Raw genomic sequence first — 14,997 nt, forward strand, 5'->3', positions numbered from 1 at the left:
GTCCTCTCCATCTATCTTCTTTTCTCTCCATCTTCGGTCCGCCTCCCCCTCTCTCCCTATTTATTCCAGAACCCTCACCCCAACCCCCTCTCTGATGAAGGGTTTAGGCCCGAAACGTCAGCTTTTGAGCTCCTGAGATGCTGCTTGGCCTGCTGTGTTCATCCAGCTTCACACTTTATTATCTTGGATTCTCCAGCATCTGCAGTTCCCATTATCTCTCTCAACACCACCCTCTCATGGGCAACTAGGAATGGGCAATAAATGTTGGTCAGCCAATGATGTCTACACCCCATAAGTGAATAAAAAAAGTCCTTTATCCTCATGCCTATGCAATTTCCTTTGTTTACTTCAAGACCACTAGTGTGTAACTCTAGTTTATAGAGCTCTGAATAAATTTGGAATTCTAGCATGCTATGATTAGTCTTCCCAAGAGGATCCTTTTCCATTTGATTAATTGATACCACTTCATTAGACGACACTAAATCCAGAATAGCCTTCTCACTGTTTGGCTCCACAAGATATTGGCCCAAGAAATAATATCTAATACCTTTAATGAAATCTCCCTTGAGGTTTCCCTTGCCAATTTGATTAATCAGGTCTACATGTATATTAAGATATCCCAAGATTATTGCTGTACCTTTCTTACAAGCCTCAGCATTTTTTATTGGTTGGAGACCTAGAGATTACTGACCCCAAGGACTTCTGTTCCTTGCTATTTCTCATTTCTACCCAGCCTGATTCTATGCCTTGACCACCAGTGTTGATATAATTTCTCACTTGAGCACTGACACCACCACCTTTTCTTTCCTGTTTATCCTTCCAAAATAGATATTCAACTCCAAAACTTTGTCTCCCTGCAATGTCTTATTAATCACCAGCAAATCATATGCATTTGCCTCAATTGGCGCTGTTAACTCAATAATTTTACCCCAAATACTTTGTGCATTCAAATACAAAGCTTGTTCTATTATCAAATTTCTCAACTCTATAATGATTCCTTGGTGTAATGTGATGTTCACACATTCTGTTCCTTTTGTGGTAACAATCAGACTCATTACTAACCTGTTCTCCCATCTTTCCCAAGTTTGATTTTCTAATTTTCCAAGCTATTTCATTTTAAGCTCTATCCACAGCCCTGGTTGTGCATTTCACCAGGACTGAGGTCTCAGCATGATTCAGGTACAGCCCATCCCATCAGAACAGCTCCCTCCTTCCCCACATTGGTGCTGAAGTCCCATTAATTTTAACCCATTTCTTCCACACCAATCTTTGAGCCATGTATTTACCTCCTTAATCTTGCTGGCCCTGTGCTAATTAGATTGTGACGTAGGTAATAATCTAGGGATTATTACCTTTACAGTTCTGCTTTCTAATTTAGCCCCTAGCTGCCGATATTCCCACAGCAGAACTTCTTTCATCATTCTACCACTATCTTTGATGCCTACATGGGCCACGACAACTGGATCTTTCCCCCTCCCACTCCAAGTTCTTCTGCAGCCCAGGTAAAATATCCTGAACATGTGCACCAGGTGGGCAATACAGATTTCAGGACTCTCAATCCTGACCACAGAGAACAATTCCTCTGATTGTATTATCCCCAACTACAACTACATTTCTCTTGAATGTCTTCCTGTACCATGGTGCTATGATCAGTTTACTCATCCTCCCTATAGTTTCCACTCTTGTCAACACAGGGGCCAAGAATCTTGAACCTGCTGAACAAGGATAAGGGCTGAGGCTCCTGCAGCACTAGCTCCACGATCCCTGTTACTTGCCTCATTCATGGTCTCCTGTCCCTGACCAGTGACTGAATTTGAGGTAGTTAATCTAAGAAGTTGTGACTGCCTTCTGAAATTCAGACTCCAGTTTGTCAACTCTGAGCTGGAGTTCCTCAACCAACATTTGCAACAAATTTGGCATGATGACTCAGGAGTTAGCACCGCTGCCCCACAGCACCAGGGACCCAGGTTCAATTCCAGCCTAGGGTGACTGACAGTGTGGAGTTGGTACATTCTCCCTGTGTCTGCATCCTCTGGGTGCTTCAGTTTCCTCCCACCGTCCAAATGTGTGCAAGTTATATGGATTGGCTACGCTAAATTGCTCATTGTGTCCAACGATGAATCTGGGTGGGATGGTCTTCAGCTACTTGGTGTGAACATCTTGGGCTGAATGGCCTGTTACCAAACATTATGATTTTATGATTTACCCTAAGATGTGGGCACTGTGAACCATATTGGTCTCCAACTCCCACATCATAGTGGTCTTGCATTTTGACTTTACTTAGTTCTTAATTTTTTTTATCATTCTTGTTTTTAATCTGTAAAGTATTTCTCTTATTTGTTTTTAATCTGACAGTATCATAATAGTCAAATTAGCAGCTATTATCACCCAATTAACTTACAGTTTTCCTGTGTTGCCACTCTGATTTTTGCTGGGCACCCAATCCTGAACTTCAATTTATTGTGTTAAAAACTTTACAAACTATGAACCAAACAACCCCAAAAAGTAGTTCTTCCGCACTGCATCAAATTCCCACACTGATCCAAAATCCCAGAAACATGCACTCACTTCGTCTGTGCCTCATTTTGGATGTAATATCTTTCAATTTCTCAACTGCTCATACAAAGCTTACTATTGGTACACTCATAGGCATCAGGCCTCTAAGTGTTTTATGAAGGTAAAAGAGCAGACAGATAACAGCAGAAAACTGAGCACAAGCTAGAAATCTCTCAGAAAAGCAAATCAATTTCGGATATGGGAAAATCTTTGGTAGAATATTGTCATTAGTTGAGTTTGAAGTCAGAATAGACGAGGCTAAATGAAAGGGCATAACAAATTTCCCTCCATTAAGGTTCACTTAGAAGTAATTAATGTTGACATTTGATGTTCAAAATGGAGAAATTTTCCAAAACCTTGTAATAAAATGTCATCTTATGGACATCAATTTATTTATACATGGAATGAGTCACAGACAAATTCAAAGCCTAGATAACAGGGTGTAGAGCTGGATGAACACAGCAGGCCAAGCAGCATCATAGGATCAGTAAGGCTGATGTTTCGGGCCTAGACCCTTCATCAGAAAATGCTTGGTCCAGGCCTGAAATATCAGCCTTTCTGATCCTATGATGCTGCTTGGCCTGCTGTGTTCATCCACCTCTACACTTTGTTATCTCAGATTCTCCAGCATCTGCAGTTCCTATTATCTCAAATTCAAACCCTGGTGTGTACTGAGTCTTACAGTCTCTCCAAGGCTACACTATAAGTTATATTATGCTGGGCTAGGGTATTCACCAACAATGTCCATCCATGAACCAAGTGTATCAATGCCTGTACAAAAATATTTCAGCAAGGCATCAACTTTCACAAGCATTACAAGAAGAGGGGAGAAATCGGCAAAAAAGTATTATTCAATTCCCTCTTATTCATTGGTTTAATTTTCAAATCCACTAGTATATCACAATACACTTACAATGCCCCCCAATTTATTAGTGGTATTTTGGAGAATGAAGCTTTCTTTGGTGTTAACAATAGTCGTATTAATCTAAATGTTATTGTTTATCTCTGTCCTGAGGGGTAAAATTCTTTCATTGCATGTGATACTTGGTGCTTAGTTTTATCAAATACACATGTTATTTCAAATGCTACTTTTGCACTCTGGTTACTTTTTTCATTAGTTTCATACCTATACCAACACTTTCAAGGGCATGGTTCCTCAAGGACGAAAAGCTCTTGGACTTTGCCTAAAATGTTAATTTCTAAATATAAGCTGACTAGTGACCATTGGTATTTAGTCAAATGTGGTCCCTCAGAACTCACTTCTGACCTAGTATCACAGTATGGAAGTATGAAAATATAGCTTTATACCTTTCTGGGCCACTGAGGCTAAGTATAACACATCACAACTCACTTCAATAGAACAGGTTTCAAGTCAGGAAGCTATTTACATTGTACATCACAATGTCACAATACATTTATCCACTGATACTCTTGGTATGCATGCAGCACATTTTTAGTTCAGCCAGATCTGTGGCTAAGAGATTGTAACTTGATAGTTTTTATGATGTTCAAATATGTCTCGATCTCCATAATATTTATTTTTGATTTAAATGGTGACACAATCAAACTCCACAATTTACATACTTATTCAAATACCAATTAGGTAAATTTACTTAATTGATCTTTAGCTGAATCATATCCTGGAAACAGTTGTTGCTTTTAGAACTGAGAAACTTATAAGAAAACTAATATTTTCTTTAATTCCTTAACAACCTGGTGAAACTCCTTAGACATTATTCATGGTTTATCTAAATGAAATGTTTGCTCCACTGGGCTCAGATATGCCAGATCTGGACTAGGTAAGAATTACAGACTATACGATCATTTGATTCTTGCTTCCTGTTTGCAGCTCTATAGGCAGTACCATCACTGTGAGCGTTACCCATTAGCTTAAATGAACCAAAGTGTGACAACTGAAGTCTTTAACATATTGTAAATTCACACCAACTAAGCATATTATTTTCCATAAGATTGTCTAACTTTAACACTTGTTTAAATATTACCATATTTTGTATGCACTGTCAGCATCTGTCACTTTCTCCTCTCCCTCCTTTTAATGGGGCACACCAATTTCACATATGGTGAATCTAATCTGCAATTAATATTTTGATGCCTTGGCTAATATTTGTTACAGAGAAAAAGAATTATTCCTGACAAAAACACAAACATTGAAACAAATAATAAATCTTAAGAAAATATGTTCCTAGAACAAAATTTCTGTTTTATTTGAAGAAAATGCAATTGTTTATTGTGTTATCATTACACATATATCTTAATTATGTCAATATGCATTGGTACTGATATATACTTCAGAGGCACATTGTATCTGTTAAGCTCTTTATTTATATATTGCACATTGTGATAATTGATAGTTATTTGGTGCACATTTCAGATTGAGGAATTTTTATTCCTTAAATTCATGACTGGTGTGTTATTTGATTAACATAAATCAGCAAATATGCTTTATCTTTAGGTGATATACCTCATATGATCAGTCATGTTAAATGCACTTATTACTGAGGCAGGCTAATGATTCACACTCCGAGTGCAAGTGCTTAGCATTCTGCATACATCACATTCTGCTCTATAAGTTACCATAATGCATTTGATGCCTCTTTTGTGAGTACCTATTGCTTGTCAGACCCTTGCGTCACAACAGGATACAATATCATCATAACCACTTTTCCACATTATTCTCTTTTGTTCCATGAGCCAGTGTTCTTTGGTAATTCTTTTCTCTCCACAATACAATCTTTCCGCCTTCTATTCCTCTGCTTTTTTAGTTTTGTCTGTTGTTTTTGTCTCCTCTTTAGTACTGAAAGGCTTCTCTGACTTTCCCTCTTTGTCATCTTTAACTTGTGTTTGTTCCTTAACTTCAGATATTTTTGCCTTTATAAATTCCTTACTAATTTGTTCTTTTTCTGTTTCTTTGTCTTTTTGGATGTCAGTTGATTCTGGGACAGACTTCTTTTCTTCTGTTTTTTTCACTGTTTCTGTTACTTCATCCTTTGTTTCTTTTTTACTCTCTTTACTTTGATCTGTTACTTTGTCTTTAGCTTCTACTGTTTTCTCAGCTTCCTTTACCTTTGTTGTGGGATCTGGTGTAGTTGGTTCTACTTTTGCACTTTTCTTTGATTCTTCTTTTGATGGTTCTGTTTTTTCAATTTTTGCTTGAGGCGTAGGATCTTCTGTACCAGAGCCTTTCTTTTCTTTAGCTTCAGCTTTAGGCTCTGGCTTTGTCTCTTTCTTTTCCTCAGCTTTGGGTTCTGGTTTTGGCTCTTTCTTTTCCTCAGCTTTGGGTTCTGGCTTTATCTCTTTCTTTTCCTCAGCTTTGGGTTCTGGCTTTATCTCTTTCTTTTCCTCAGCTTTGGGTTTTGGCTTTATCTCTTTCTTTTCCTCAGCTTTGGGTTCTGGCTTTATCTCTTTCTTTTCCTCAGCTTTGGGTTCTGGCTTTATCTCTTTCTTTTCCTCAGCTTTGGGTTCTGGCTTTGTCTCTTTCTTTTCCTCAGCTTTGGGTTCTGGCTTTGTCTCTTTCTTTTCCTCAGCTTTGGGTTCTGGCTTTGTCTCTTTCTTTTCCTCAGCTTTGGGTTCTGGCTTTATCTCTTTCTTTTCCTCAGCTTTGGGTTCTGGCTTTATCTCTTTCTTTTCCTCAGCTTTGGGTTCTGGCTTTATCTCTTTCTTTTCCTCAGCTTTGGGTTCTGGCTTTGTCTCTTTCTTTTCCTCAGCTTTGGGTTCTGGTTTTGGCTCTTTCTTTTCCTCAGCTTTGGGTTCTGGCTTTATCTCTTTCTTTTCCTCAGCTTTGGGTTCTGGCTTTATCTCTTTCTTTTCCTCAGCTTTGGATTCTGGCTTTAACTCTTTCTTTTCTTCATCCTTGGGCTTTGCTTTTGATTCTTTTTCATCTTCATCTGGTTTAGAGGGTTCCTCAGCCTCTTTTTCCTCGTCTACTTTTGATGTTTCTTTAGGTTCTATCTCCTCTTCTGTTTTATCTTTCTCCTCATCTTCTTTAACTTTTGACGTAGGTTCAACTGGTTTGATTTCATCCACTGGTTCTTTTTGATCTTTGGTAGAATCTGCTTCTTGCTTTTCCCTTGGGTGCTCCTTTTCATCTACTGTTTTTTCCTTCTCAATTACAGTTGTTTTTGTTTTATCTTCTTCAACTTCTTCAGGCTTTGTGTCTTCCTCCTCCACAGCTTCTTCATCAGATTTTATTTCTTGGTCACTCTTCTCCGCTTTCTCATGCACTTCCTCTGCTGCTTCTTCGGCTTTTGCCTTTTCATCATCCTTTGAAGCTTCCTCCTCATCTTCCTTTCCTTCTTCAGCCTTTTCCATTTCTTCAGTTGTGGGTGACTTTTCATCCATTTGTTCCTCTGCAATATCTTTGCCTTTGTCCCCTGGCTTGACCTTTTCTACAGACTTGGTTTTAATATGGTTTGGCATTGTAGGAATTTTATGATCTATATAAGGATAGGGAGATGTTCCGATAAACCTTGATTCTTCACCCTCGAGGAGTTTCCTTTCCAAAAGAAAGTAACAACGATTATTATTAATAAAGTTGCCTGCAAATTTAATGTTCTGTTCCTTAGCCATCACAGTGTTTATTCATTAGAATTAAAAGACAAGCAGAACTCAACACAAAGCAAATTTTGGCAAATTCCAGAAACACACAGTAGATGAGTGTCTGAAACAAAACAGGGTTCTAACTAATCCATCCCATCTTCCTAAATCACTTTTTAATTGTTTCTAGTTTTATTTTTATTGAATATTATTTGTTGTCCAAATCCAATTAATGATTGGTCTTCCGTTCTTTTGTGATGCTTCCCGATTAAGTTTCCAAAATTTGAAACCTAGCGACTATAATGCCACGTCGGCTCTACATTCCTATTTTTGCATCAAGACGTTATAATTATTACATTATTTAAGGCACGATTATCTGGTACAAATATGTTGTCAACTGTTATCTCATTTGTCCTTTCCTTTTGACATTTAGACCAATTTCTCTCAAACTCGCTTCCGTGAAGCAAATTTGCACTCCACTGGATCCAGGCACTGGATTTACCTGTAAGCTGCGATTTCGATATCCAAAGCCATTTTAACATTGAGCAAATCTTGGTACTCCCTGAGTTGCGCAGCCATTTCCCATTTTATGTTCCTCAATTCGTTTTCCAGCTGCTGAGCCGCTTCCTACAACGATAAACGTGTAAAAGAAATCAATCGTTAGGCGCATCGAAACCTTTCAACTGTTGTCAGTTGAAAAATTCGACTGTGCTGCTGGACGAACGGAAAGACTTGAGAACTTAAGAAAAAACGCGGTTTCACTGAAGTTTAATTAACTTTGATGGTACACGGCGTAACCCAACTACTTTCTCAAGGTCAATTCTAGAAGTTTAGCAAACTTAAGAAAAACGCAATTCCAAGTTTTTATTAAAGTTTAACATTTATATTAAAGTTTAACGAATTTAATTGGATTTATTTCGTTACGAAAATAAATGAATAATACTTCATATTCCCTGAACTGTCGATACTGCACATTGGGCCAAGTAGTTGGGTCACTGAAGACGCAATGTCTACCTGGTAACTGGAGAGATCTGCATTGTGCCTGTCCTCCATCTCATACATTTGCCTCTCCAGGGAGTCTTTAGTTCCTTTGAGGGTCTCCAACTCGGTGTTCTTGGACTGCAGATGTCTGCGATACTCTAAGATTTCGTCCTGCGCTGCGTGGATGGCGTCCGTGTTGACCTTGGCGGCCTGGTTCAGCTTTTCCAGCTTGACCCTGAAGACCTCCTCGGTCTGGCTGGTGGTGTTGACGGCGTGGCCTTCCATCTGAGCCCGGATCTCCCGCAGGGCGGCGGTGATGTCCGACTTGAGGGAGTCCCTGACCTCCAGGGTGACCTGCGAGCCCTGGATCTGACTCAGCAGGTCCCTCACCTCGTCCTGGTGGCCGGCCCTCAGGGCGGACGCCTCGTCGCTGAGGAACTGCAGCCTCTTGCCCAGGTCGAGCTTCAGCAGGCCGGCGTCCTCGGCGCACTTGGCCAGCGAGCGGATGCTGGCGTCGATCTCCTCCCGCAGGCGGCTCTCGTCGTCGTGCCTCTGGCGGATGTGCTGGATGTCCTCGTCTAGGTGCTCCTGCTCGAGTTGGAGCTGAGCCTTGTCATTGCTGACCTGTACCAGCAGGGTGCGCAGGTCCCGGATTTCCCGCTCGTACAGCTCTCCGATCGCCGAGCGACCCGCCTGCTGCTGCCTCAGCGACGCCGCCTCGGCCTCCAGGTTCTTGTTCTGGAGCTCCAGGCTCCTCACCTTGTCGATGTAGGTGGCGAAGCGGTCGTTCAGGGCCTGCAGCGTCTCCTTCTCGTTGCGCGCCCTGGCCTCGCCGTTCAGGAGCGCCGCCTCGCCCAGGCTCTCGCTCGAGACGGTCACCTGCGAGCCGAGGCCGACCGCCGACCGCTTCGACGCCGGCACCGAGCCGACGCTGCGGGTCCAGCTGTGCGAGTAGAAGCCGCTGCTGCTGGCCAGGGAGCGGGAGGGGGCCGAGCGGGCCGGGTCTGCCCCAAGCGCCCTGCGGTAAGAGCTGGCGCTGAGCATGGTGTCCAGGCTGTAACTCATCGCACCGTGGGAAGGCTCGCACTGCAGTGGCACGGAGAGGGAGGAGGCTGCGCCTTTTATACGCCGCAGAATGTGCGAACTTGGCAGGAACCGTATTCCAGCGACGTCTCAACTCACCAATCTGCTGAAGATGTCTCTCTTCCCCACCCCATCTCCGAAATGTAACTACCTTACCCAGACCAGGTTACACTCACTTCGACTTTACGGACCAAGGTAGCGACATAAATTCTTGAGTGAAATTATCCCCCACCCAATCCCAATTGCATGCAAACCGCAGATCTGGGAATTTCATTATTTTGAGACAGTAATGTGAAAACGTGACAGTCAGGTTTAGTGATCAAACAAAACATTCGTTTGCTATTGTTTTGCATTTTGTCCTGAGCCCTCGTTCTATTCCGCATCGTTATTAATTATTCAGCTTTTAAATCTACTACCACACCAACTCTGGTAAATTGAAGCCATTGTATTATAGTTTGTATAATGCATCTCAGTGTGTATGCATTTATTAACGCTTGTAAAAGTTTAGACCACTCGGTTGAAAGATCTGAGCTTTTTTAACCAATACTATGTCAAATGCGATGGAGGGATTTAGTATTTTGTAGCTTTTATTATTTTTGTGCTGTACGGGCAAACAAAAAGCGCACTGCAAACACGCGCACCAAAGTTTTGGGTTTCTTGCAAAACCGAACGTATTTTCAGCACTGTACTTCCGAGACAGCGCCTTCCGCAGTGTCGTCTTTTACGAAGGCGTGTTTTTTTATTCAAAGTGAGACATCTATAGGCTGTCTCAACCTTTATCATTAAATATATCAAGACTTGATAAAACAAAAACAAAATGGAAGTTGCATTTTTTAAAAGTTGCAAACAGATCAAAAGCAGGGTAAATCTGATCACTGAACAGCCACCATTATTGTGCAACTTAGTCATGTCACTAGACTGGTGGTGTTGCCAGCCGTTAAGTGAATCCCATGTTTGGCCCGAGCTCTCAAGAGTACATAAATTCGTTCGATGTCAGTCTTATCTAGGAGTGCAATTAATTTTAAAGCATTGTGTAGTGAGCAGTAAATATTATTAAATGCCTGGTGAATGTATTTAACAATGAAATCGTTCCCCTCGCTATTTGAGTGGAAGATTCTCCAATCCATTGAAAAGCAATAGAAGCTTTATCATGTAGCTGTGACGCGTTAGTCTTAATTATGCATAAGAAAAAATATGATGGTATGTTTAAATTCGATCAATAGAGTATCTCAAATGCTTCAGAGAGCTGAAGGGAAAGTGGATGCTTGCTTAAAGGAGCAGAGACTAGGACAAAGAAGATAACGTTATGCTTCATCTGTGAGTTTAGAAAGCATCCATTAACGGGCTATTTGTTCTGGGGATGACATTTTTGCCCTGCCTGTCTATATCTGATGACCAAATACCACTGCAGGTAGCTGTTCCAACCCCACCATCCCATCCTTTCTACTCAAGGGATAATGTACCCCATGGTAATACTTTACTCTAATTTCTTTTTTGGAAATCAATTTAGAATATAATGGTTTGCAAAAGTGATTTGCAAAAAAGAACAAAAACCGTTTGTCTTTCAATTGACCTCAAATGAGGCTGTGCCAGACACAGTTCCAGCCTGGTAACACAGATAGTATATTATGTTACATTGTAACGTAAAGAACATTACAGACGAGAAGGATGCAATTTGGCTCATTGTAATCTAACATCCTTTTGCTAGGTCAATATAAAAAGTAAGCTACTGCCCTGTTTTCTCACCGAGATCCCTTTGATTCCTGACTTGCAAATTATTATCTACTTTTACTGTGAGATGCAGTGATTTCTGACTCCCTGCCTCTGCATAGTAACGCCACGTTGTAACAATTTGTTGCATAAAATTTTTTCTCTGAGCCTCTGTATGGATAGTCCTCATTATGGCTCCAAGTGAAAAAAAAGTCTTTCCATATTTATACTACTTAAAAATTAATATCAGCTTCAAAACTCTTACTAATTCTGATTTTCCACTGCTCAGTAATAGTCTCACTCTTGGTCCTAAATCACAACTTTATAATCCCAATTCTGATATGATCCTAGTAAAACTATGCTGAATACTGTCTGTGCTTTTAAAATATTTTCTCTAATGGAACACACAAAACTCAACATACAAAATTTTAATAGTGCACACTTTTATTTTCACCTTGATGATTTTGGACTGTATACCCTGATTGCTAAAACTGGCGACATTCCTCTTTTTTTCCTGTTTTGTTTTGATCTAAATCATTAACGTTTTTTAAAAATTTCACTCAAGTGACATGGGCATTGCTGGCTGGCTGGCATTTATTGCCTGCCCGTAGTTGCCCTGAAGAAGGTGGTGGTGAGCTGCTTTCTTGAACTGCTGCAGTCCATGTAGTGTAGGTTGACTCACAAAGCCCTTGCAGAGGGAATTCAAGGATTTTGACCCAGCAATAATAAAGGAATGATGGTATATTTCTGAGTCAGGATGATGGGTTGGTTGGAGAGGAACTTGTAGGCGATCATGTTCCCATATATCTGCTGTCCTTATTCTGCTAGATGGAAGTAGTTATGGGGTTGGAAGGTGCTTTCTAAGGATTTTTGGTGAATATCTGCAGTGCATCTTGTAGATAGTACACACCACTGCTACTGAGTGTCAGTGCTGAACAGAGTGGATGCTTGTTCATGTGGTGTCAATCAAGAGGGCTGCTTTGCCCTGGATGATGTAAAGCTTCCTAAGTGTTTTTGGAGCTGCTTCCATCCAGACAGGTGGGGAGTGTTCCATCCCACATCTGACTTATGCCTTGTAGATAGTACACAGGTTTTGTTTTCTCCATCGTCCAATACCACTCATTCAGTCTTAACCTTTTATTCATGCCTGTAACATGGCTGGTTTAGGTGCAAAATCAATGTGATACTGTTATTTCTTTTTATCCATACCATTTTAAAGGATTGCTGAATCATTCTCCAGTTGGTACCTCCTACACATTACACTTATTTTCCCAGACTTATGTCTGCCTTCCTGGATCTAATTTGTGCCATTCTGCACATTGACCCTTTATCCCTATGCAGTTTCTGCTGTGTTATCATGGGTTATGCCTCCAATCACATTGCTGTTTGGAACTCAAGAAGTTCTAAGCTTGGGGGAGGCAAATCTGAGCCACTACAATATTTCTACTTACAACATTCATGGGATAAGACTACATAAGTGGATATCTTTCTGTTACAGTTGTGTGGTTAATAATTTTGGTATGTTTCAGGATTTTTTTGGTTTAAAGCATTAAAATATTTTAGGACTGTAGTTTTAAGTAGATTAGATGAAAGGAAGTTGGAATCAAAGGCAACAGATCAGCATTTCCACTTAGATACAAAGCTAATTTCCCCCACAATCATGGGGTGAAGAATGGAGGAAACCATTTTTAGATCTAGTTGCAGTTTCCCTATAAACCAAGGGTATCATGGACAGTTACAATTTATTTTGGGTGGTCTGTAGCCATTTCCGAAATATCAAGAGCAAAATGTAGAAGCAGCTAGGGCTGCAGTTTAAACAATTAAATTGCTGACTCTCCTGTTCACCATGCACAATGTAGGTAGGCATTTCTACTCAGATTGAAGACCAGATCCGTGAGAGAAGACTGGAAGATTTGCCTAGCTTGAAACTAGAAAATAAACCTACAGAATAACTGTCACCGTGAGACATAGATGTGAGACTTTGGGCTACCTCGCTGGGAAAGTAAAATAGGAAACTAGGAGCAATTGGGAACTTATTGTGCTGAGAACTGTAATTCTGTGGGGATTGTAATTTGTGTTTATAGTGTATATTGTCTATAGCTTATAGCTTATAGTGTATATTGTCTATCAAAGGAAATAATGTTTAGTCAATTGATTTTGTTCAGTGATTTGTTTCAGTAAAAGTTTTAAAATGTTAAATCCTAATATGCTAGTCTTTCAACCAGAAATTCAAATTTCTCTTTAAAAGTTAGTGTTGTCTTTGGAAATTGTAACAATTGATGCGAGTTTATAATATGAAACATTAACATAGGATGCAACCAGAAGGATTTGCAGGCAGTAAATGAGAAAGAGAGGTGATCGAAGAGATTTGAGATTCTTGTATGTTGGTCATTAAAATATCATAGAAAGGTACAGAATTGATCAGAAAAGTTAGTGGAATGTTAGTCTGAATAGTTGGAGGACTAGAGAATAGCCAGGCTGAGGTTATGCTACAGCTTTGCATACCCTGTTTAGAGTTCTGCTGCAATGCTGTTAATAGTTTTGGTGCTGCACCTTAATTGATGGAAGTACAATGCAGACTTACCAGATACCTTAATCCCAAATGTTATCTGTGAAAATCTTATAGAAACTTGGGGTTAATTCCCAGAAATTAAAAGATATGGGGAAGATTTGGTTCAAGTTTACAAGATAATAATAGAAACTGATGGGATAGATCTAAACCATTTTTGCAGGTTTGGTTGTCCAAATCTAGTGGAGCCAAGCCTAAAATGTAGAGCCAGGCATTTCAAAAGTGAAATTCGGAAACATTTTTTCACGCAAAGTGAAATTGAACATGCCCCTATGTTCTGCAAACAACGGGTGACTTTAAATTTGAGACTGACTTAGTTACATTATCCAAGAGTTCTTTTTATGGTGCAAAGGTGCATGAATGAAATAGGGTCAGCCATGCTATTACTGAATGACAGAACAGGCTGCACGGTCAAAATAGCCTGCTGTTGTCTCTGTGTTCCCAAAGAGTGCACGCAGAACGCTTTTAAAATATTGTCATAGATGGTGACGTTTATATACCTTAAATCAACTGTGTGTCTGTGTGTGTTTTAAACGACAATAATGACGTGAAAATCCCGTCAAAGAGCATCCATATCCTGATTAGATCCAATAAATGTTTCATTCCAGTGTCATTTGGTAAACCCGTTTTAGTTCAAAACGTAATCGAGATATAAGCAAAGCCCATGATTTAGTCAGCGTTTTGATTAAGGTTCACAATTAAGTTTGTTACAGTTTTCCCGTATGTTTGGATTCCTGATAATTCTGCGTATATTGATTCATCTAGAAATAAAGTTGTCTCTTTCACCAAACCATTTTTGTCACATAAAATCCGTCAAGGCTGACTAAAAATATAACTTGGTTGATGCCTGACACAATATTCAGACGCTTAAAGTCAATTTAATGGATCAATGTCAATTTTTTTTAACTTGAAGTCTGAGCCGACTTCAGCAAAACGTTTGCACCACCTCCATAAAATAGCTGTAGGAAACCTACGATTTCATTTCAACAGCAAAACCTACTCAAAGATCAATGGCTGCAGTGCCCCTATTATACCATCTCATTTTAGCAGCGAATGTGGCTCCATGTCAGCTATTTCAAGCATCAAACAATATTCGAATATAACGAAAAAAAACGAAAGGGTTACCGCCAAAAAAATCCTCGATTTTAGCTCCATCTTCTAATTACTTTAGATTTTATGTTTACAGTGAAATATTAATATAGCTCTTCAATGCTACTTTCATAACTAATCCTGTTTAAAGATCGCCATTGTTTATTTTCGCTGGCGATCTAGTATCCAAACGTTCAGATCGAATAGTTTGCTTCTTTTTAATGTCCAACCCCGTTTTAAATCACATTCTTGTCCACAGTTCATACAGAAAAAAAATTATCTTCGGTCTAAATGATCAGATTCACTTTCATTTATATCAACGTTAATGGAATTTTAAATTAAACTCGGATGATAACAAGTGCTAGATTAGACATTCTGTCTGGTCTCCGTGCTTCCTTTAAAATTATGAAATTGCAAAACCTACTTTTAAAGCACGTTCAAAACAAAGAATTTCC

At 39.8% G+C, this 14,997-nt stretch overlaps 2 protein-coding genes across 2 annotated transcripts in view; one reads left to right on the forward strand and one right to left on the reverse strand.

Annotated features, from left to right (window-relative positions):
• Nucleotides 1–4,876: 4,876 nt before the first annotated feature.
• On the reverse strand, nt 4,877–9,197 carry LOC125464059 (neurofilament heavy polypeptide-like). The gene is made up of 3 exons (XM_048556061.2): nt 8,125–9,197; nt 7,613–7,737; nt 4,877–7,069 (listed from the first exon to the last, which is right to left on the reverse strand). Exons 1-3 carry the CDS (start codon nt 9,154–9,156, stop codon nt 5,320–5,322), a joined length of 2,907 nt encoding a protein of 968 aa, XP_048412018.2. The 5' UTR covers nt 9,157–9,197; the 3' UTR covers nt 4,877–5,319.
• Nucleotides 8,298–14,997, forward strand: part of zgc:193801 (uncharacterized protein LOC564476 homolog) — a 51,729-nt gene continuing 45,029 nt past the window's right edge. The window contains exon 1 of the mRNA XM_048556066.2: nt 8,298–9,369. The gene's annotated coding sequence lies outside the window, so the exon portion shown is untranslated. The remainder of the gene's footprint in view (nt 9,370–14,997) is intronic.

The sequence above is a fragment of the Stegostoma tigrinum genome, chromosome 26, assembly GCF_030684315.1.
Source record: "Stegostoma tigrinum isolate sSteTig4 chromosome 26, sSteTig4.hap1, whole genome shotgun sequence".
NCBI classification, from domain to species: Eukaryota; Metazoa; Chordata; class Chondrichthyes; order Orectolobiformes; family Stegostomatidae; genus Stegostoma; species Stegostoma tigrinum.